Source organism: Delphinus delphis, chromosome 18 (genome assembly GCF_949987515.2).
Source record: "Delphinus delphis chromosome 18, mDelDel1.2, whole genome shotgun sequence".
NCBI classification, from domain to species: domain Eukaryota; kingdom Metazoa; phylum Chordata; class Mammalia; order Artiodactyla; family Delphinidae; genus Delphinus; species Delphinus delphis.
In genome coordinates, this window is record NC_082700.1 from 12,610,205 (window position 1) to 12,634,241 (window position 24,037).

General features: G+C 35.5%; 1 protein-coding gene across 14 annotated transcripts in view; it reads right to left on the bottom strand.

Annotated features, from left to right (window-relative positions):
• SUPT20H (SPT20 homolog, SAGA complex component) overlaps positions 1-24,037 on the bottom strand; it is a 39,287-nt gene that overhangs the window by 9,880 nt on the left and 5,370 nt on the right. For 7 of the 14 annotated variants that reach the window (XM_059996066.1, XM_059996069.1, XM_059996078.1 and 4 more), the window contains exons 3-21: positions 23,468-23,503; positions 22,752-22,810; positions 22,217-22,283; positions 19,432-19,561; positions 18,322-18,425; positions 15,787-15,903; positions 15,519-15,572; positions 12,863-13,002; positions 10,892-11,048; positions 10,736-10,792; positions 8,161-8,232; positions 6,865-7,022; positions 5,332-5,358; positions 4,737-4,769; positions 4,069-4,186; positions 3,409-3,511; positions 3,117-3,275; positions 1,098-1,167; positions 392-546 (exon numbers count right to left, since the gene is read on the bottom strand). In XM_059996066.1, coding sequence (XP_059852049.1) covers positions 392-546; positions 1,098-1,167; positions 3,117-3,275; positions 3,409-3,511; positions 4,069-4,186; positions 4,737-4,769; positions 5,332-5,358; positions 6,865-7,022; positions 8,161-8,232; positions 10,736-10,792; positions 10,892-11,048; positions 12,863-13,002; positions 15,519-15,572; positions 15,787-15,903; positions 18,322-18,425; positions 19,432-19,561; positions 22,217-22,283; positions 22,752-22,810; positions 23,468-23,503 — 1,816 coding nt within the window. Of the gene's footprint in view, positions 1-391; positions 547-1,097; positions 1,405-3,116; positions 3,276-3,408; positions 3,512-4,068; positions 4,187-4,736; positions 4,770-5,331; positions 5,359-6,864; positions 7,023-8,160; positions 8,233-10,735; positions 10,793-10,891; positions 11,049-12,862; positions 13,003-15,518; positions 15,573-15,786; positions 15,904-18,321; positions 18,426-19,431; positions 19,562-22,216; positions 22,284-22,751; positions 22,811-23,467; positions 23,504-24,037 lie in introns of all 14 variants that reach the window. The other 7 variants (XM_059996075.1, XM_059996070.1, XM_059996079.1 and 4 more) reach the window with 6 other exon arrangements.

Below are 24,037 nucleotides of genomic sequence, written 5' to 3' on the forward strand. Positions count from 1 at the left end.
CAGGATTCACATCAGGCAGTCTGGCTCCAGAACTGAGGCTTTTAAATGCCATGCTGTGTTGCTTTTCTTGCTCATATATGTTTTCAAAATACATTTCTTTTACCTGGGACAGGACTACACTGACAATTATAAAAGTTACTTTTATAATAGTCTTTGGAAGGTAAAGATAAAATTTGCAGAGACTTACAGGCTTACCAAGTTTCCTCACAGAGAAGTTCATAGCTAGATGGGTTTTTAATTCAAATACCAGAACTCTTAAAGCTTTTGAAAGGAAATATTTCCGACATAATACTTCATAAAATAAGGATGTTAAATAATATCATTAAAATGGCATTTTTACATAAGCATGGACTTCAATTTTATTAGAGGTTATTATTTCTAATATTCTGACCTGCTTGAGAAGCTGCCTGCATTGCACTGGGCAATGCATTTGGTAGCAGACCTCCTGAGGGTAGAAGGCCACTCAAGTTTATTCCTGCAGGAGTTATGGCACCAGTGTTACAGCCCAGCATAGGGTTTGAACCACTCATCAAAGCTTGAGCTCCACTGCAGGAGAATAAGACAGAGCATTAAACTAGCACTATAAAAGGGAAAATCAGCCACATAATTCCTTGGATTAAAAAACAAACCACTAAACAAACACAGATATTTGTCTTAAATGTCAATTTGGAGGCTTAGTTTCATTTTTTTGCTAGAAAGTGACAGCAAGGTTGCCAAAAATTAAGTACTATATATTTACCAATTAAGTACTATATATTTATCAAGTACTGTATATTTACTGAATATTTATCAAGTACTATATATTTAAAATATAATTTGGAAGAGTAATGTCCTAATCAATGGATTAAAAGATGGTAAAACAGAGGATAAACAGGAAAATCTAAGCCACTGTCAATGTGTAGTAGTATCATTAGTGCATGTAATAGATTGATCACCTAAAATTAAAGCATACTTGTTGAGATAGCTTCTATCCGCATAGAAACTATTTTCTTTCAATTTCAATAATATGCAATTTGTTCTTAATTTCACAAATAAGAATTTCTTTAGATTGCTTACAGTATCTTAAAAAAAAAATCAGGGCATCAATGCAAACTTACCAAACAGAGCCCACTACATTGATGAAGTTAAGTCCAGCAGAGTTTGCCATGACTTGGGTGGCCGTGGTTCCTGTAGTTATAGATGTTACCATGGTGGAAAGAGGAATGGTCGTTACAGGCATTGCCTGGCTCAGAGACCTTTGCTGCTGAGCAAACTGAGTTAACAAAGTGGGCTGAGGGGTGAAGCCTGAATCTTGGGGAGTAGGGGTAGCTGAAGGGGTAATAGGAGTTGAGCTCTGAGCCTCAGGAGGGTGTGGGGTCGATGAAGGGGTTGGTGTAGGAGTAGATGGCTTAGGAGTTCCAGATCCTGCTCATTGAGAAAAATAAAAATTGCTAGTTTGTTATAAATGGCCAGTCCTTTTTAAAATAAGGTTAATGGAATCTTATTTAGCACTGACAATTTGTTCCAGTTTTTTTTAAAGCAGTTAACTGCAAGTGTTAATTTCTACACATGATACATGAGTGTTGCTACACTCAATTACAATTAAGGATGCAGTATATCACCTACAAATCCCATCAGAGATGCTATTACAGTAACAGTAAAAATATACGTTTGTATTCTACCACAATACCCATTTAAAAGTTAGTTTCCTACATGCTACCTTTGGCCTATAAAGTTTAAAAGGACTTCAAATTAATTTTTGTTATTTACGATTTCACTAATTTAGGACTTCACTTAGAAATATTGCTTATTTTCTGTTAACAGTCTGAGATAAACTCTGAACATATTTAATAAATTACATATGATTTACAATCATATTTGGCACCTAGATATACATATTTAATTCCTAACACATCAAGTTTATCCTCACAAATTTTACAAAGCACAGTAATGAAGCAAATATTTGAGAGATAATACTGCATCTTTAACAGTAACTGTGTACTTCTGTTTAAATGTAGAATGTATAGAAAATCTGTTGTGAATGAAGTATGCACAGTTTATCAACTTTTTTTAAAAAAACAAAAACAAAAAACAAAAACCAAAAAAATAAAACCAAAAGCTCTTGAGGTGTTTTCTTTTTTAGCTTTCATGTCCTGCAGAAAGAAAGGAAAGAAATGTGAATGTCCAGAAGCTGTCACTCAACCCTTACTTAAAGTAACAACTGTGTGCAGTAGATTAACATAATCCATACCCACAACATAAGAAGTGTGAATAAGACTTTCAGGAAATTTATAAATTTTTCTTTGTGCAAAACAAGAAGGCAGAAAAATTACACCTTTTGAGCTATCAAGATGAAGATGTTTACATCTAATGCAAAGACCACCCTGTCACTGTGCAGTGTACTAAAACTTTCAGCACACATTAGTTATTTATTAAAAAATCTAAAAAACTGGAATGCTTTTTTGCAAGTTGGTACCTAAATATCTCAGATATTTACTAATTTGAAGAAATTCTCCCAAACTAACGCTAGAATTCTTGAATAACTCTTCTTGATGTTAAAAAAAAAAAAAGTATTCAGTAGTAAAAATTACATTTTAATATCTTCAGATGCTTTATGATCATCCCACATTTTACTAACTGATAACAATTTGTAAGTGTAAGAGTGTTATTGAAAAATCGGCTTTCAGTTTACTGTATCACCACCTTGGAACTAGTTGGCTTCTTACATTTACAAAGATAAGACTGCAGCAACAACTCTTATGACTTTTTTTCCATATCAGCTGCATAGTTTACATAAAATGTAAAATGCCCCAAGGGTACACTGGAATAAAAAATAATTTGGACTCATTGCCACATTTAACTACCACATTATTTTTTTCAGGAGATGTGTAGGTTACAAGTCTATAAGAAAGGTATACACGAGGTGCATACATAAATACAGAAGAACAAATACAATTACAATAAACATGTAATACATACAGTCAACAAGAGATTGGCATGAAGCTTCTCAAAAAATTACATTTTGGGTAGACAGTACATTCAGATTTCACTATTTCACTGGTCAAAAAGAGCCATCTTAAGAAACACTAATGCAAAAGCTTACGAAGAGTTAATGAAGAATTTAAGTTATGACTCACTTTGTGATGAACTGGCAGGTGACAGGGCAGCTGGAGAAAGCATGCTAACTTGATTGAGATCCATGGATGACTTCCGAGAAAGACTTGGTGGCTTAGAAGCAGGAGGAGGAGTTGGAGATTTAAGAAAGCTGCTGACCTGCTGTGGTGTAAAATAGTTACCTAGAAGAAAAATATACACGCTGTTTCCTAGATTTACAATTTAAAATTCTGAGTAAATCAAAATATGAGTAAATGGATTACGATCATCTGTTGTTTCTTACTCTAGATTACAAAAAACTAAGGAATGTGATACCTGAGGAACTATTTCCTGAGCTTGAGGGAAGTTTGATGGGTGGAGGTCGATGTTTTACTCCCTTCCCCAATACTGAAGACTGAACTGACAGGGTCTCCGGCTGCTAAGACAGTGACATTAAGCATACTCATTAAAATTAAGGTCAAATCAGAAATTCACAAATTAGTAACACTATTATAACTCCTGGATGAAAACACGGTTTAAAAAACTGCAATGTACGTTTAATGTTTATAGATTGGGTATTAGAGGTGTTTCAAAAAAATGTAATTCCACATAAGGAGATCCATGAGATAACTTACAGTATACACAGGATGAAGGAAAGATTTCTGAGTAATAAGGTAGGGAGAAAGTTTGAGGGAGAAGAGCAGAGTAAGATGACAGCAAAGCTTCACCCTTAAATCGTCTCCAGAAAAATAGTAACTGTTGACGCCAGGTGGGTGATCAGTATACACAGATGTTCATCACACTTTTTGCTCTACCTCTGTGTACATTTGAAAGTTTCCATCATAAAAAGTTAAGTAATAAAAAGAAAATCAAAAGTAAAAACAAAACTAAACAATACCCCTATCCCTCATAAAACAGTCCTTAACATTTCTCAGATTCCTTGAGAACAATTAGGCAGAAAAAAGTAACAGCACAAAAAAAGCTAAGCAAACACACTTCTGTTTCCTTCCCTGGAGAAGGCTGACTCAAGCTCGCTGAGCCACTGGAGCTATGTGACATCTTCACTGGACACTTGGCTTCGTTCTGGACCAGTTCCTGGTACTGACTGACTACTCTGAAATATTAGGGAGAAAACAGGTAATGATTAGCTAACTATTTTAAACATAAATTTACTACATAGGAAATGAATAGTAACTGTTAATGAAACAAGTTCTATCAAAAATAACACAAAAATTAAAATTAGACAATTTATCTTCGATAAAAGCACATTCTTCTAATATTTTCAATGACAAGCTAATGCTGAAAACATTTTGCTAATTAACAATCTAAAGATACTTGCGGTATCTTGTCTCCAATACAGAAATACAGGGATTATTTCACCAATAAGTAGCCAAAAGAACTACCCATTGACTCTTACTTATATTCTGATTAAACTGTTACCTAGAAATCATTTTCCTTAGCTACTGTAGATATATCTAAGTTCTCTTATTTAAAATAAAGCTACATTTTAAACATTATCCTTTTAGTTGTTATTTTCCTAATTCTATTTAAAAATCCTAGTAATACCTAGGCATAATTAAAATCAAAGCTTTGACTTCGAATGGAGTAGTCTCTACCCTACAAGAATCCATCCAGATCACAAATAAAGATGCAAATATTTTTACCTCTCAGCATCAGTCTTTGATCCAATAATGAACCTAAATTGTTTTTTAAAAAAGAAAAGTATTAGATAGACTTGTTTTAAGGAGCCCTGAGATTACTTTTGAAGACTTCCATATTTTAGTGACAGTAATTTTATAAACTGAATTAAAATCTACCAAGATATCATGAAAACACAAATTTTAAAATACATTAAAAAATAGGAAGCAATGACCAAGTTCTGCATGCATTACAAAATAATTCTGTGAATAAGTTGGCTGACTTAATTTAAAGGAGATTTACTTTGGCAGAAAACCTATGTTTCAAAACAAAATCTGGGCTGAAAGTTACCAAGTGCTATACACCCTCACAAGTGTCTGTCCTACAGCAATATTCACTGAACTACCATGTACAAGGCCTTTGGCCTTCCTCTCACTTTAAACTTTGATTTTGGAAGACATTATTAATGTCTATATAGCAGGCCCTTAGAATATACTTTAGACAAGGAAGATGGTTTATCGCCAATTTAAATAAAAAGCCTTTATCAAGTCTTAAAAGAGTTTGACATTTATATGATTTCTTAATGTATTAAAATAGTGAGTTTGTTTATTTTTTAATTACCAATTTGAATGATCATCTGTGGAGAAGCTGAAATATAAAATATAAAAAAAAAAGAAAAAACTTGGTTAATGCAGCTCAAACTTTGACTTCATAGCTATTAAATCAAGTAATTTATGAATATGGGAGAAGGACTAGAAGGTAATAAACCATGCAGCATTTCTGCAGCAACGTCCTGATGTAAAAGGCAAAAAATTCAATTCTCTTCTTGTCAAACAAATCTAATCAGTTGGCCTTTTGAACAATTTTTTTTTTTAATGAGAGAACATATGCCCTTGTGTTTGAGAAAAGTTAGTAACTATTTAAAATGACCAACGTGTATCTTTAAAGGGAAGACTGCAAAATACAGCTAATCGAAATATCTGATTTTTCTACTTAGCATACAAAAATAAAAACTGCTAATGTGAAAAAATAAGCTGAGGATTGATTCCCTGACTGCTGTTTCCTCCCATTGACTTTTACTTAGGTATTGGTGAGGTTACTCTTTAAAATCCATTTTTCTGCCATAGTTTCAATTAGTATTTTGTAAGGATTTAACATAGAGCTGGCCCCTACTTTTTTCTGCTGAGGTTCTCTTTATTTTTTCCTTCTTTTCAAAACAGCATCGACTTGATTAAAAAGCAGAACTAATAATAAAACTAACAAGGAAAACAAAACTAAATACTGGTACCTTGTAGTAAATACATGTAACCCGTAAGTTTAGGAATATCAACTTCAGTTGGCCCTCTATATTTGCAGATTCTGCATCCCCAGATTCAACCACCATGGAATGAAAATACTTGGGGGGAAAATATTCCAGAAAAGTCCCAAAAAGCAAAACTTGAATTTGCCACGGGCTGGCAACTAAACTATTTACGTAACATTTAATTGTATTTATTACTTATTTACATAGCATTTACACTGTATTAGGTATTGTAAGTAACCCAGATAAAAGTACAAGGGAGGGATGTACAGAGGTTGAAAATACTACACCATTTTGATATGAGACTTGGGCATCTGCAGATTTTGGTATCCAAGGGGGTCCTGGAACCAATCCCCTGTGGATACCAAGGGACAACTATATATGTATTTCTAGAGCCAGTAACTACATTAAGCACTGAGTCTGTGTCCTTACAGGCAGTGCTGAAATATCAAGCATTTTTAACAGCTTTTACATTTAATTTACAGTGAACTTGCTTCCCATTTAAACAAATTATTGCCCGGAAGCACTTCATGCTCACAGAGAGGTAAAAGTCATAAGTGGCAACACATAAATATACCAAGAGGGATATGACGGGCATATCTTTCAAAGCAAATATAAGAAGAATTTACAGCACAGGTTTTTTTGGTTTTGTTTTTTAAAGAAATTATTATTTTAAAGAACTCTTGGACAGCAAGGTAACTACAATTTAAGTTTACTTAGGTCTGCCGCCAAATCTAACTGGAGTATTTAACTAACAAAACAGGGAAACTTTTATTCATTAATAGTTCATCAGTAGTTGCTACATACATTCTGATGGCTTATTTTGTCAACTGCCTGTATTTAACAGAACTCACTGGGATGGAGACATCTGACTGTCACTCTCTTCGTCTTCTTTACATGGCTGTATTTTACCATAGTAAAGTGGATCACCAAGTGACTGCAAAATGGTCAGCTTTGTTTTCTGATATGGATTACCAGCTTCACATTCAAATATATAGTCATCTTTTACATCCTGAAAAAGACCGAGCATCCCAAATAAATACCTTCTCCAGTAAATACATAGTCAGAATTAACACAAATCAGAAGTAAATGACACACTAACTTACATCTTGCAATAAAAAGACACATGGGACATAGTCCTTAGACCTATTTAAGAGAAAAAAGCCTAAGGGAAAGAAGCTCAGGATTCTTTTTTCAACATGGTACTCTGGGAACAAGAGTTTCAACGGGATATTTAGTTAACAAAGCCCTAGTGAAATGTCAGAATTTCATATACTGAACATATGAATGCAAATATTAAATACGAAAAGGATAAAACTTTCAAAAGCAAACCTGTTTCCATTTGTCATTAGTCTTTTTGCTATTGCACATACCAAGTATCTCTCATGGGACTTCCCTAGTGGTCCTGTGGTAAAGAATCCGCCTTCCAATGCAGGGAATGCGGGTTTGATCCCTGGTTGGGGAACTAAGATCCTACATGTCACGGGGCAACTAAGCCTGCACGCCACAACTACTGAGCCTGCATGCTGCAAACTACAGAGCCCACACGCTCTAACTACAGAACCCACGCACCATAACTAGAGCGAGAAAACCCGCATGCCGCAACTAGAGAGAAGCCCGTGTGCTGCAACGAGAGATCCTTCACGCCACAACAAAGATCCCGCGTGTTGCCAACTAAGACCCGACACAGCCATAAAGAAATTAAAAAAAAAAAACAACTCTCATTTCACTCCTAGATTCATAATTAATTATGCCTATTAATTATGCCACATAATTAAATATGCCTTTAAGAAGTCACTGCAATTAGAGAAACATACACAAAACATTTCTCTTTAAAAATATCCTTAGAATAACTTATTAATTATTAATTTGAAACAGAAAACAAATCACAACTACCAACAGGGGACCAAAACAAAAGTAAAAATGCAGTTATGCATTAAAATCGTCCTTAGAATGGAAACCGCATTTTATGAAAAACAAAACTAAATTGTTGTTCCTTTTTTTAATTCACTGAACTCCCAGAAAGTTCTTAAAAAAACAAACAAAAGAAGATACCAAAATAAAGGCTACTGTACTTTATATGTCTAATAAATTCAGATCCCAGATTAGAAACAGCATCATTAGAAATGGAGACTGCAATGGTTACTTACATGGGCTGGCCAGATTGTTGGTTGTGAGTCATCAGATTTGATAGATTTTTCCACTTTGGCATATTTTTCCACCTAAGCAATCAAATCAGGAGACATCAGATATAATGAAATCAGTATTATGACCAAAGAGAAAAACCTAAATAACTTAATACAATACACTGAAACGGGGCAGGACCCTTCCCCAACCCAACCCCCGCCCCGTCCCCCTGCTTTTGTCTGTGGAAAAACTTTAGCCAAAGAATAAGTTTAATCAGAGAAGTGAGAAAATGCAGAAACAAAGGAAAACAGTTAAGAAGACCAAATAATAATAGTTTAGTAATGGAGAAAAGTCAAGGCCCTTTAGTTCCTCCTCAAGGGCTATAGATAATACTCTGAGCCCTATCCTGTGAGCTGTCTTGTAGATACTGTAACCCCACCAGGTGGAAGGAGTCAACTACATGATGACCAGGCTGTAGCCATGCCATAAGCTGCCACGATTCCGAGAACTAGCCTCAAAGAAATGGGAACAAACTGACCCTAGAAGTGAAGATTAACTGTCCCTAAAACAATCGAGATGCTGGTCAGACCACTGATGACCAATTTCAAGACGACTGTCAGAGCTGACTGTACTGTTTCTGCATGTAGCCCCCTCCCTCCGTGTATAGAAGCTCTTGCTCCCTGATTGTCAGGAGCGGTAGTCGGCCTTTGGAGAGGCGTCTGCTCTCCCCCACAGCTGCTGGCATCTAAAATAAAGCAAACTTAACTTTCCACCGAACTGGCCTCTTTACTGTCTTTTAAGTGGTGAGCAGCCAGACCCCACTTTCAGTTACTATACTTTTTAGCACAAAAATTCTTGAATCGCTAATAACACCAACTACTTATGCTTAAGTAGTTTAAAATTCTCCTGATATATATTCAATTAGACCAACTGGTTTTATAAATAAAACGAAATTAGAATCTCTTTTGCCATTAAATAAATGTAATAAACACAGCTGCTGTTTTGGACAGTGCCTCTTCTTTATGCTCCGTAAGGTGATATTACATTTGACTTTTAGGAAAACTGGGATGTCAGCGAGGTGATTAGGACCAGGATCTGGATCATTTCCTTTGGCTGGGCCTCTAATGGAACAGGAATTGTCATGTAACAGTGTGGACAAAACTAGGAAGAGACTAGGGAAGTTACATTAGAATTGGTAAAAATTTTTGTAAATCTTTCCCATTTTCTAGTCAGACTTGAACCATATATTCCATGTATCTCCTACCAGTCTGTGTGAACCAAAAGTTCTCATCTTCCTGGTAACCATGATTCTAAGAGTAACAGATTCACTTGGGCATCTGGTAAAAATTCAGATTCCCATATCCCTCCCCTGGAGAGCTGATTCAGTAAGCAGGTCTGAAATGAGGGTTTAAGTGTGTATGTTTAACTGGTATCCTAGATGCTTCAACTGATCGAGTTAGGCTAAGACACTTTTTATTAGGGCTTTGCTACTCAAGGCGTGGTCTGTGGACTCCAGTGCCACCAACCTAGGAGCTTTTCAGTATTGCAGGATCTCAGGTCCTAGCCCAGACTTGTTGAACTGGAACCTGCATTTTAACAAGCAACCCATGTGATTCTTACGTACGTTAAGGTTTCGGAAGCCCTGCTTTAGATATCCAGACTGCCCTCCGAAGCTAAATCCCACACTTTGGTATTTACACTAAATATCTCTTCTCAGGCCACGTTCCTTGAGGGGCGCATAAGTTACTGAAAGATAATGTGGCTTACTCTCTTGAGCTGTATATACAGTGTACTTCTGATGCTTCTGACAATTTTTTAAAAATCGAAGGTAATAAGAATTATACATGTGCTAGCCTGGGAAGGATGCACAGAGCAAACATCTGCTAAAATAACTGACCAATTCTAAAGAATTGAGTGAATAATAAAAATAGGAGAAATGGGGAAACAAAAGAAATATGGAACCTCCCATCAAAATTATCTTTCCTGTCTTTGCTCATTTATAGTTCATGTGTTTCATGGGCCAGCAAAGAATACCACCCAAGGTTCCTAATCTTGGCTACTGCTCCAATATTATTAATTTTTAAATTTAGCCAGCGAGAAAAGCATTGTCAGGAAATTATGATGAAATATTATGAAAAAAATCAGTCATTTTATGCATATTATGTAATACGTACATCTTTTTACACATTTTGAAATACTTTGGTTATTATTCCTGCTCTAAACATAGACCTATATTAAGGAGTTACATTTTTAGACAAGTTAATGTGAAAATAGAATAGCTTCTGAAAATGAGCAGCTGACTTAAGAAGAGTCTTAGCACAAACAGAGAGAATGAACTAGTGGTTACCAGTGGGGAAAAGGAAGGGGGGAGGGGCAATATAGGGGTAATGGGGAAAAAAAGGGTTATTATGGGATTATATAAAATTACATGTGTGAAACTTCTGAAAACTGTAAAGCACTACAGAATTTAAAGAATCTTTCATTCAATAAAATAAAAAAAGAAGTAGTAAGAGTCTTTGTTTTCCCAAAGTTTAAACTACTATTAGTCAAACTTAGGAACTTTACATGAAAGGACGTGTAATTCATGCACTGACTTACATCCACTTCAGAAGGTATGGCCAAATTACAGGGACTCCGTTTCCACATATCCACACACTAAAAAATTAAAAAGAGTATAAATAAATACACTGAACACTGAAAATAAGGCAAGGCATTTGGTATGATAATAAGCTTCATTTAAAAATATATACTTACGTTTCCTGCTTTAGAAATTTTGAGGTCATAATGCTGACCTGCTTTTCTTTCCTTTCTTTTTTGTAAGAAATCAAGTAATTTTAGCTGAGGAGGAGGTGGACAATGAGACAGATCCTGCTGCCGATTCAGAGAGGACCTGGAATATCTCTTGAAACACCTGAAATATTAAGAGATTAGAAATACACAAAGCTAATACAAGAAACTCAGAAAAAACATGGTTTAAATTAGTAGGTATTAAATGTGTAATTAAATCACAAATATCTGTAGAACACTGTCACTTGCCAAGGAATGTTCTAGGCACTGGTGAAATAAAAATGGACAAGACTAACAAAATTCCTGCTACCACGTAGCTGACAGTCCAGAAGTGAAGACACACATATACAAGTAAACAGGTCAGATCATTCCAGATAACAATAAGCAGTAGGAGAAAAACCAGGGTACTGTGGTGAATACGTGATAGAGAGGGCAACATTAGGGAAGGGAAGGACTCTGAAGAAATGATGCGTGAGCTGAGACATGACAAGAAGGAACAAGCTGTGGAAAGATCAGGGAAAGAACAGTTGAAGCAGAGAGAGAGAATTTTAAAAGGTGCTGAGGCAGGAACAAAGTTGGCTTATTTTTAAAACAGAAAAATGAAGGGAGGACTAGAGCATCAGGGTCCACACAATGGGAGATGAGGTCAAAGAGCAAGGCAGGGGCCTTGCAGATGAATGATAATGCGTTTAGACTGAATGTGAAGTACAATGGGATGGTTTTCGAGGAATTTAAGCAAGTGGTGGCATGGTCGGCTTTGAGGTTCTCAAAACATTACTGTGGTTTGCTTATATGGCGAACAGACCAGAAGCAAGCGAAGGTGAAGTAGGAAGACCAGTTAGGAAGGATTTTATTGCAGAAGTCAAGATGAAGATGATGGTGGCCTGGCTTAAGGCACTGGCAGTGGGCGTGGAGAGATGTGGACAGAGATGCTAGGAGACTTTATAGGACTGCTAATGGATACTATATGGACTTATTTCACTATTTCCAAAGCTGCACCTTTTCCCCAGAATATATTATTTCCGTAGTAAAGCAGGGAATTTAGAAAATGGGTAGGTTATTTCAGCCCCTTCAAACTTGAAGAAGATCCAAAGTGGGCAACTCAAACAATTATGCAAAGATAACTTAATGATGAGCCTACTATAACTGCAGACCAAATTAATATGCATTCTTAACTGCAGTCTGAATTAATATGCATTCTTTTACTTCATTAACTAGAAGAGATAGCTAAAACATTCTAAGACAAATTAACATGTTATAAAAAGGCATTTAGTTAGAAACTGACTTCTCAAACTGTGATCATTTTCCCAGATCTCTAAAAGAAATTATAAATTGTATCTTTAAAGGTAATATTAACAAAAATTAAACTGGTATTAGAAAGTGATAAATTATTCTTTCTGCTCATACCTGTCTCTTCTCAGAATTTCTATCTTTTTGGTGAACAAACTCTGAATTTATAGGTAGTTTGTTCTTCAAAAGAATGCAGAAAATGCATCACTTCAATATAAAGCAGAGTACATATTAAAAAAATCCTAATTCTTACACAATAAAAGTATTAAAAGACAATTAAAAATCCAATTTTAAAAAATCAGGGACTTCCCTGGTGGCACAGTGATTAAGACTCCACACTCCCAATGCAGGGGGCCCGGGTATGATCCCTGGTCAGGAAACTAGATCCCACATGCATCCTGCAACCAAGAGTTCGCATGCCACAACTAAGGAGCCCACGTGTTGCAACTAAGCAGCTGGTGAGCCGCAACCAAGGAGCCGGTGAGCCGCAACTAAGACCCAGCACAACCAAATAAATAAACAAATAAATATTAAAAAAAAAAAATCAGAGCACATTTATTCTTTAAAGGGAAAAGATACTATAAATGGCAAAATTTAGAGCTACCACTCTAGTTCTCTTTTGGTTTATCCTTCCACAAAGGTAATTACCGTTTCATTGGGCGCGTGTTCATCTTTTGCTTGTTATAGAGCAGCCTGTTTGCAGTGCAGGTTACAGCTATAGAAGGATCAAGACACAGTGGTTCAGCTGTAGCTAGAATCAGTTGGCTCTCAAGCAGAAGTTTGTCTTCCTGAAATATGTAAGAGCATACATCAATACCAGATTTAAGATTTTCAAATCATACATATCACTTAATCTAGAGATATTCCTTGGAATATTTCTGCTAAGGAGTACAGTAAAATACAGTATTTCAAGTTCCAAACTAAATGTGTAAACTTTAGAAACTTGACAGCATAATGAAACTACTAATGGAAATTCAGTAATTGGTACAAAGTGGTCAAATTATAAGACTGCCTATCCATTAGCCCAACAAATATTTACTAAGCACCTACAATGTGTAAGACACTGTTCTAGACCGGGGGCGGGGGTGGGGGTGGATAAATCATGAAGAAAACAGATAAAATCCTCTGTCCCCACAAAGCTTACAGGACCAAGATAGAGGACAGCACTTTCACTAATTGAGATAACAGTCCCATTCTATACTCAGCTTAACTTCATTACAAGAATAAAAATGACTCCACTAATACTGTATAAACTATATACACCAATTCCAAAGTTTATACAGGCTTTTTACCAGTATCATTTAACTTACTTTACTGAATCCTATTTTTCTTTTTTTTTTGCTTAAACTCTGAAATATTTTAATGGCTATTAACTCAATTTTTTAAAAGTCAAATGAATCAATTAATTACTGCTGAATAAAAATTTTTTCAAAAAAGAAACATTGCGGGCTTCCCTCGTGGTGCAGTGGTTGAGAGTCCGCCTGCTGATGCAGGGGACACGGGTTCGTGCCCCGGTCCGGGAAGATCCCACATGCCGCGGAGCGGCTGGGCCCGTGAGCCTGTGCATCCAGAGCCTGTGCTCCATAATGGGAGAGGCCACAACAGGGAGAGGGCCGCGTACCGCAAAAAAGAAAAAAGAAAAAAAAAAAAAGAAGAAAAAAGAAACATTGCTTCTTTCACTAGGTCTATTCAACTTATTATGGAAATTTTCAAAAATACACAAAACAGAAATATAATGACACCCACGTACCAACACCCTATTTTATTTAACAACCGCTCCTCTTTTTTTTTTTGTTTTTCTTTGTTTTCCTGGAGTAATTTTAAATACATTTTCGATGTTGTATTATTTCATCTGAAAAATCCTTCAGGACGCACTGCTAACTGCTAAGGACCTCTAATATCCAGTCTAGATAAATTCCCATTATCTCAAAAGTGTATTCTTAGTTGGTTTGTTTGAATTTGAACTCAAACAAGGCCTACACATTGTATTCGGTTTTTATCTCTCAAACATTTAAAAAAAAAAATTCTGTAACGATCACCTCTTCCCCCATCTTTTTTTCTTTTCTCATGAAACTGATTTGTTGGGATTTGAGCAACTGCTTCCTCAGCGTATCATTTAACTGGGTCTGGCTGGTTGCTTCCTCATCCATGTCATTTAATGGTTTCTCTTACTCCATAAATTACTTTTAAACTGTTGGTTAGATGTAGAGGCTTGATTTAAATTAAGGTTCTATTTTTTAAACAAGAGCTCTTCAACAGTACTACCGTATACTTTCTCGTCCGCCACGCAAGGAGGAACACAAGGATTGACTATCCCACTTTTACACCAGACAGTTTAGACAGACTATAGGTTTTTCATATCTAAGAAATACAGCCATCTAGATTCATTAAGACTTCCAAGTTGATGACATTTTAAAAAGTTTATCATTTCTTTTACACTTGTTAGCTGAAATTTTTCTAAGGAATTTTCCTTGAAAAGGCAGAATAAAGGCTTTGGTCTCTCCCATTATTTACCAATCTTCAGAGTAAGAAATCAATGCCCTAAGAACCTCCAATGATGACCAGTGAGTTTGTTTTTGAATATTCTTTTAATAGCTTTTAACCTTCTTGTAAACAAGAAGATTACAGCCCAAACTACAATACAACACTTGATAGTTACTGATGAACTGAATCTTAACTTATAATCATATTTCACAGCTAGAATAATTCTCATTATTTTCTTTACTTTACTGATACTTTTACTGATAAGAAATACTGATATTTCTTTACTTTACTGATATTTTCTTTACTTTAACTATACCTCTTTATAGTAACAGATAAATAAGTGAACACTCTTGTGAGTGGGCACCTCACATATACTGAGCCAGCACTGGAGGACTAACTGGCTATTCTCCGGATAAGAGACGTCTCCAGGTAAGAGACGTCCCCTAGGGCTACAACCAGTATGGATGGCAAAAAGACAAGACGAGCTAGGTCTGCTTTAGAATCCTAGATGACAGAATATCAGCATCTATTTGTATCCACAACAAAACATTCTGTTTGAGAGGGGATACAAAACTATGTTTCAATTGGGTGAGGTCAGCCTCACCCTATTATACTATGCCCTAAAAGCAACTGGGACTGAACTGTTAGTTCCTTGAAGGATTACTGCATCTTTGTAGAGACCCTTAACTTCTAAAGCTCATAAATCAATCCCAAACTTTACTCATAAATAGAATTATGAGCAGAAAATATCTTTTGCTTAACTTAGTAAATATTGTTTCATCCTATATATTACTGTTTGGGATTAAAAAACAGAACTAACCTGGGTCCATTTATGGTTATCACTTGTTATTGAATGTACATCACAGATTAAAGTCTAGAAGAAATAAAAGTTAAAAAAACAGATTAATGTATAGGCATACAAACATATGAAGACATTTAATAAGTAAAACTCCAAATAAAATCTGAAATACTTCTTTTTTTTTTAATTTATTTATTTTAACATCTTTATTGGGGTATAATTGCTTTACAATGGTGTGTTAGTTTCTGCTTTATAATGAAATAATACTTCTTAATTAAACATTCCTTACCTGCATTGTTGGACGTAAGAGAATGTGCCTACTTTGGTAACCAGGAGATTTCATGTTACTGGACTGCCTGTAGTCACGTATTTCTGCTATGACACATCCACAGTGAAAAATATTAACCTGTTTTGAGTGAAAATATATAAGTAGATGTCATTTTTCAGAAGCCTAAATAAGTGGGTTTATATTGAATGTTTCAGGTTCTTTACATTCTTATGTAATGTTTCTGACCACTCACACACTCTTAAATGGAATTCCTTGGTGGATTTACCACCATATAAACCCTTTAAAAGCAACTGTTTATGTTCATCATGACTCAAGAAGCAGTTTAACACTGTTTAACTGTTTGCTAGTAATAGAATGACATCTGGCATTTGTATACTGTTAATGTTACAGATAACTGGTATCGCTGTTCTTTTTTTTTTGGCCGTGCCATGAGGCTTGCGGGATCTTCGTTCCCTGACCAGAGATCGAACCTGCGTCCCCTGCACTGGGAGTATGGAGTCTCAACCACTGGACCGCCAGGACGGGAAGTCCCTGCTTTTCTTCTTGACACTCACTGGCTCACTGTTGTACTCTGCTAACCCTGTCATTATTATAAATTGTCAATAACCATGCCAGAGTTTCAGCTTATAGATACAACTGCTATATTTGCTCTGCTAAAATTTCCAGAAGATAGGCTTTACTAATAAGAGGAAGAAAGCTAACATTAATTCAAATAATAATCTCTGTTAAAGATACTGTTTTTTAATCCTTTTTCTAAGTCCAAAGGTAAGAATCTGTCACTCAAGTCTTGCTAATTATCACTTGCCACAGTCGCTTATGGTATTGTGTGTTTTCACCATTCAGAACTTTTAGTGGGTACTGTGACCTCCATGTTGTCAGTCATTATTATGCTCATGCTTTTTAACCAACATTTACTGAGCCACTACAATGTGAACTGTGTGTCATTTTTACCAAGAAGCTTCATAGATAAAGTGGTGAGATACTTGCTCAGTGTGGTAAGACAGGCAATAAACATGTAAACAAATAAACAAGGTAACTTGAGACAGTGAAAGCTACAGAGGAAATAAAATAGGGAGGGGCTTAATTTAGACTGTGTGCTCAGACAGAACTCTCTGAGGGAGTAATTTTCTGCTGAGACCTGAATCACAATAAAGGGCCAGACATCTGGGACAGATGAGAAGAGCAGAGGGAAGAGCAGATGAATAAGACAGGTATAAGCTCGGTGTGTTTTAATATGGAAAGAAGTCCCGGACGGCTGGAGTGTAGTGAGTGGGGATGAGAACCAGGAGGTGAAGACAAACAGAAAGGCAGGGGTTTTGTACACTGAGGGGACACTGGAGAACTTCAGACAGGGAACTGTGTTGTTGTTGTTTTCTGTTTTTGTTTTGTAAGCTTAATTTGGTTGTCTGTGGAAAACTGATTTCTAGGGTTCTAGAATGAAAACAGGAAGTTCAGGAAGGTAACTATAGAAGGTCATGACCATATATTTTGAAGGTACAGCTGACACTTGCTGGTGGACTGAATGTGAAAGGTGAGAGTATAGTTATCTGTCAGATTGGAAAGACTGGTAATAGAACTGGTTTGGGAGGTAAAAATAAAAAGCTCTGTTTTGTCATGGTAAGTCTGAAGAACCTAATCTATATCCCAGTAAATATGTATATTTGGAGCTTGGTGGGATAGTCATTGTGATAGAGATAAGCAAGGGATTAACTGTCATTTTTTTAAACTCATTAAGCTGTTTGAGATCATCCAGGGAGAGGGTGTTACTAAAGAACAGAATCCCTAGGACTGAACCCTGAACATATTTATGGGGGAACAGAGATGACAGCAAAAAAGACTGAGACTAGAGAGAAGAGAAAAACCAGGAAGGTGATGTCTCAGAAGCCAAAAGAAGGGTGTTTCAAGGAGGAAGTAGTTATTTACACTGAACTTTGCTAAGACACCAATTAAGATGAGAACAGGAAAGGATTTTCTTAGAAGCTGAGAGATGGTACAGTATGCTTATATTCTTTATCTACCAGAGAGAGGAAAATAGATAATAGAAGAGAGGAGGGTTAAAGTTGCAAGACCAGGAGAAGGATCCAGAACATAAAGTGGAGAAGATGCCTTAGGAACAGCTTATTTCATCCATTTTAACAGGAAGGCAGGCAGAAAGTGTGGACAGAGATGTAGGGATGCTGGGAGGAAATGGAAGTTCCCATCTGATGGCTTCTTTTTCCTCAGTAAACTACCATAGTATGGCTGGAAAGCCAAGAAGGTAAGCAGTTTCTTTCATAATTTCTTGATTGTAGCTATAGGGAGATTTCCAGTGGATGAGTTAATTGTTATAACAATTTTAGAAGAATCAACTAAATCTAAACATTTCAGTAGAGCCTAAAGGATAAATATCCCACAATAAACCAATTTTCATATAGCTATGTACAATGTCTCATTTCATGTTCCATGCACTAGTGAGAATACAACTAAATACCCTTCATCACAAAACAACATATATCTAGCAAATCTAAGGACATTTTAAAGAGAAAAATTTTGTACCTGAGATTTTTCTAGGAGATCAACCAAAATAGGAGGTAATTCTTCTGCATCCAAGTATTCAAGTAATTCCCCTTCTTCATAAGGCAGTCGAATGGTCTCAGAATCTTAATTTTAAAACATAAAATTTCAGAAAGTGATCAGCCTCACCGAAAAGCCTAGGTAATAATTTAAGTAACTTCTGATAAAAAATAAAGAGAATAAAGCCAAAAGCTCTCCTAAAGTCCTTCTTTATTTAAGTCTTAAAAATAAATCACCTTACATATTGCTAAAAAACTTGATAAACTGTATACAGTTTTAGAGCAGAAAGGAGGAAACACCTAACATACTATGGAAAAACGTCTGGCACAACAATCACAGTACAAATCACAGCCAGCAGTATAGTAATCAGAATATGATAAAATTCCAACATCTGTTAACTAAAAAGTTCCTTGAAGAGTGCTTAATCTAATCTGGAAGTCAGAGGGGTAATCTGGTATCACTTCTGAAAAATGACTACTTATAGACCAAAATTCTCTTGGTGTTATACAATTAACAACCAACACAAGAAAAAATTCTTAACTAGGTAAGTTCCTTGTAGAACTCATAGTTTCATCACTGTATCAAAATTTAAATGCCTCTTTAGTGAAATCTAAGAGTATTTATATTTTAAAACTCTATTTTCATATTCACATTAATAGGAATAAAATGTTGAAAACATTTCAAAAGGCAGTGAATCTGCTTAACTTTGAAAGCTTCAGACTCAAAGTATATTCAAAGCACAGAAGAAAAACATACCTTAAAACACCTGATGCTATCTTAAATAAATAAATAGCAACAGAACGAAAGGAAACTTCGACAAGTATTTTAAAATTATGTCTTTTATAATTTAACTTCAAAGACCTCAGTCAGAATACTTCTCAAATTCCAGAAGGCTAATCACACTAGAGGTAACTTCTAATATTCTAACAAAACATCATAAAGAGAACCATTTGGAATCAAAGTCTTCTTTTATCAAGTCATCACTGATCTGAAGGACAGATCATTTAGCAGGTTAAGAAACTACTTCTAAAAGACAGCACATCCGACCGAGCAGAGGGATTTTCGTGGCTGCTGCCCTCCGGAAGTTCTTACCTGATCCATTTTTTCCCCTGAGCATCAGAGAATATCCCTCATTTCCTGGGTATAGGTTGACCACTAAACATGACAATGTCTCCTGCATAACAAGCTTCTCTAACAAGTTCACATTTCTTCTTAATTTCTGCTTTAAAAAGAGGCAGAGCTCATGAAAATAATCCAGCATAACAAAGAATGCAATCATTTAACAAAAATCAGACCTTAGTTAATCTTTTTTTTTTTTTTTTTTTTTTGTGGTACGCGGGCCTCTCACTGTTGTGGCCTCTCCCGCTGCAGTGCATAGGCTCTGGACGCGCAGGCTCAGTGGCCATGGCTCACGGGCCCAGCCGCTCCGCGGCATGTGGGATCTACCCGGACCGGGGCACGAACCCGTGTCCCCTGCATCGGCAGGCGGACTCTCAACCACTGCGCCACCAGGGAAGCCCCTGACTTAATCTTTGATACTCTTTCCACATCTGTGTAAACTTAATTTTGATCTATTACTATGTTTTAGGCAAATGAATTAATATCACAAAGAAAAACTACTGATCTATATATAAAACAATAAACACACTTAAATATGTACCTGAGTACACAAGTAGCAAATATTAAAAATATTTAAAAAGGAAAACCATTAAATGTAAATATTTTTTAGAAAGATGCTATAATGTATAATTAGTTTCTATTAAGTATAAATCTACATAAATAATTTGGGGCATTTTCTTTGGTTGTACTATTACAGAGTATATTTCTTAAATATTTTATGGCCTAAATTAGATCCGAACAAGTTCAACAGCTCTAATCAGCTGAAATGTTAAACCCAAAAATATCTAACTGGTTAAAAGGACGTAAGTAATTTTCTGTAAATTCAATTTAACAGCTCCTTAGAAACCACTTTGCTAAGAAAAACAAAAAACTATCAGGGAACCTAACACACATACATCAAAATCTATTATTTTAGAAATGTATATGATTTAAAATGAAACCCACTTATAATAAATCCTTTCATCAAATCTTATTTGTGAAAGATGTCAATAGAATATGGATTTGAAAAACAAATCCATTTTGAGTATCATATTTAACATGCATATATATATATACACACAGTCATATGCAGAAAGAAATTATAAATTCTTGATCTATAGTCACCATAGAATCAAAAAAACTGCATTTTGAAAATAAATTTTTAAAAAGCAAAGCAAAGCAACTTTTAACCACATTGATGGGAAGTCAGAAAATGTCTTTCTTAAAGGACCAGACAGTACTTTAGTCTTGTGGGTCATATGGTTTGTATCACAACTCTATTTACCTCAAAATCAGCCACATACAAGATATAAATCAAGGGGTGCTGCTGTATTCCAATAAAAGGTCATTTACAGAAACATGTTGTGGGCCAGATCTGGCTGGTGGACAATGGCTGTCAACCCCAATTTAGCATCTTCATTTATGTATCTCTCCTATCTTAGTTCTGTCTCTGAGGCAACGGATATGCTCATTATACTGACTGTGGTGACAGTTCATGGGTGTATACTGTGAAAATTAATAAAAGGAAACCTCAACTAAAACTGGAGTGGGGAAGGACTGCAGAGGGAGCTCTTCTGCCCCACCATTCATCATCAATTACCCCAAACAGGAAGACATTACTGATCCCACCAGGAAGAGAACTAACTTCAACTCCTAAACAGGAAATGCAACTCCTTTACTTCCCCAACTAGGGGAAGGGAGACTTTCTTCCTCCCAGCAACAAGCTCAGTGAATGGGAAAGGACTGCAGCCCAGCCAATGGAAAACATCTGTAGCTCAGCCAACAAAAAGCCATCATTTCTGGCACTTTTACTTTCCTCCAATGAACTCTCATTTTTTCCTTGCTGATAATTTTCTTTCCTTGTCCTGCCCTCCTTACAATAAAAGCCTTCCATGTTGTTCAACTCCTCAGAGTATCTCTGCCAGATGAGATGCTGCCCAATTCATGAATCGTTTAATAAAACCAATTAGATCTTCAAGTTTATTCAAATTTTGTTTTTTTTAATACACGTCAAAACTTATAAAATGTATACTTCAAACATACTCAACTTGTTGTATGTCAACTATATCTCAATAGAACTTATGGAAACCATACCGTAAGATTTACTCATGGTTTCACAATTATTCTTTTCCTAAAGATTTTAAAGGTTAGATACTACTGGAATTCCACTAATTTTTTGCCTAAGAGGTATTCATTTTTAAAGACAGACAACAGAAGCTCAGTAGAGCCCTTTAAGGCCCTTACGACCTGAGGGTCCAAAAGATATCAAGAAATCAATTTCTATTACAGTTCTACTGCCCATACTTTCATGCTAAATAAAAATGAATTAAGTTAACCTGGGCATAAACTAATTTTTCTGACCAAATTCACATTTTATTATCACATCTAAATTTCCTACATATCCTGTAATAGTTTTAACTTCCCAGTGCAACTCACCATGAAGAAATAGGTTAATTTTCTCCTGTCTTCAGTCTACAAATAACTTCTCAGGAAGAAAAAGATGCAAAAGGTAATATATATGGTGGCTTTGCTTCTTCTAACTTCCCAATGAGATAATCTGTTACTCAGCAAACATGGTTCCCTTCTGCTACCTAAGTAGGTGATCTCTGCCATGTGCCAGATTAGCCAGAGCTCTGGTTTAGCTGCAGAACTGGCTAGTCTGGTTAGAAAAGATATTTGTTCACTAACAAAAATATAAATCATTCAAATCTAATTCCTTCAAATTTCCCTCTTCCACTACATTTAAAAAGTTGTAATAACATAAAAAATTTATACTTACCTTAACCTCAGGCTCTTTTTCACATTCTTCAATATATAAATCATAAAGTTTTTGAAATATTGATTTTCTAAAATTTAATAAACAAAGGCAGTATACAAAGTAATGTTAATATAATAATCATAAAATAAACATTTTGAATTTTCCTGTAATTTTTCCTCCAATTTCCCAAAAACTAGGGGTGAAGTGGGGTTGGATATGGTAGCTAACACCAACCTAGAAATTTCTAATACAGTTGACCCTTGCACAACACAGGGGTTAATCCTCGTATCACTTAGAGTCGGCCCTCTGTATCCGTGGTTCCTCTGCATCGACAGGTTCAACTAACCACTGACCATGAAGTACAGTAGTGTTTACTACTGAAAAGCATCTGCAAATAAGTGGACCTGCACAGTTCAAACCCACATTGTTCAAGGGTCAACTGTATATGCAAAGTACCCAGAACATTTCTAGCTCAGTGTCTAGGAAGAATGAAATAAATGATGGCTATCATCATATTTCTGTGAGTCTAAGATAGCAATTAATTAAGCATTCATACCTTCCACTAGATAGATATTTCCTTTTAGGAGGTCTCTGTCGGGCACTTTCAATGACATACTAAAAAAGAGAAGTTTAAGAAAACAGCTTGTCTTTTGCATACTGCATGAAGAACTGTATTAATAAATCGTGTAAGGCTAAAAAGGCTGTTCAGTCACTCAAGTCTCTGATGCATATTAAATCATACCTTTTAGGGCAACCTACTTAATTTCTAAATATATGTTACAAACAAGTGAAATTTAAACTGCACTAAAATTTAGCACAATATTTACTTACTATATTATAAGCAAAATCATAAGAGTTTCACCACTGTGATTTCACAGGTTAGCAATATTTTCAATGTTTTATGGTTGTTTAGAATATGCATAGCATACCCAATTACAAGGACTCTATGTATTTGAGCTATTTTCCCCTTTAATTGAGCAGTTAGAATATCTGTTAAAACAGGAAACATAATTTTAGAAACTCTATGACCTTGTTCAAATGTTTATTCCACTGTGTTATTCAATTTCTATTCCACAGCATTATTATCTGAGCATTCTAAGTAACAGACGATCCAAACATCATCTGGTAGTTTTTATGTATTTATAGAAAAATTTGCATACTCGTCCTAATATTAACGTACTCCTTTGACAGTCACATAAGAAAATCTCTTAAAACTGAGTTCTGTCAATTAAAGACAACACTATTTCAATATGTAACTTAGTCACGCCTCACCTCCGCACGATCCAAAGCTAGTTCTAAAGCTTGTTGCTGTAAAAAGTAAATAGTGTATTTGGTAATATTAGTTATTTTCACACAAACATAATTTAATATACATATAACATTTTCTAATTAAGTGTTTAAATGTGTTTTATTTTCTAAAACAGGTCTAACATTTTTCTTTATTTCTCTCCTCCACCCACCCCATTGTATGCTCAAAATATAGCACAAAGAAAATATATGCAGTCTCAGGCACCTGATTATGACCACAAATTAGTTAAGAAATGCTACCATGATTTTCTCTGGCCATGTTTGTGCAGCTGATACAGGGCTGAGGGTTGGATATGGTAACTACTACCATTTTATAAACATCAACATTTTAAGAGCACCATTCAGGAAAATATACTGGCCATCAGGTATGCAATTAAAGTGAAGCAAAGATTAAAATCCCTTAAGCTGCTAGGAATCCTGAAAACCGAGGGGGCTGTTATGTTGGTATCTAATATCAACTTAGAAATTCCTAGTATTATTCAGAGAAACTATAATACAATGTTTCTAGGTCAGTGCCTAGCAAAAATAGAATGA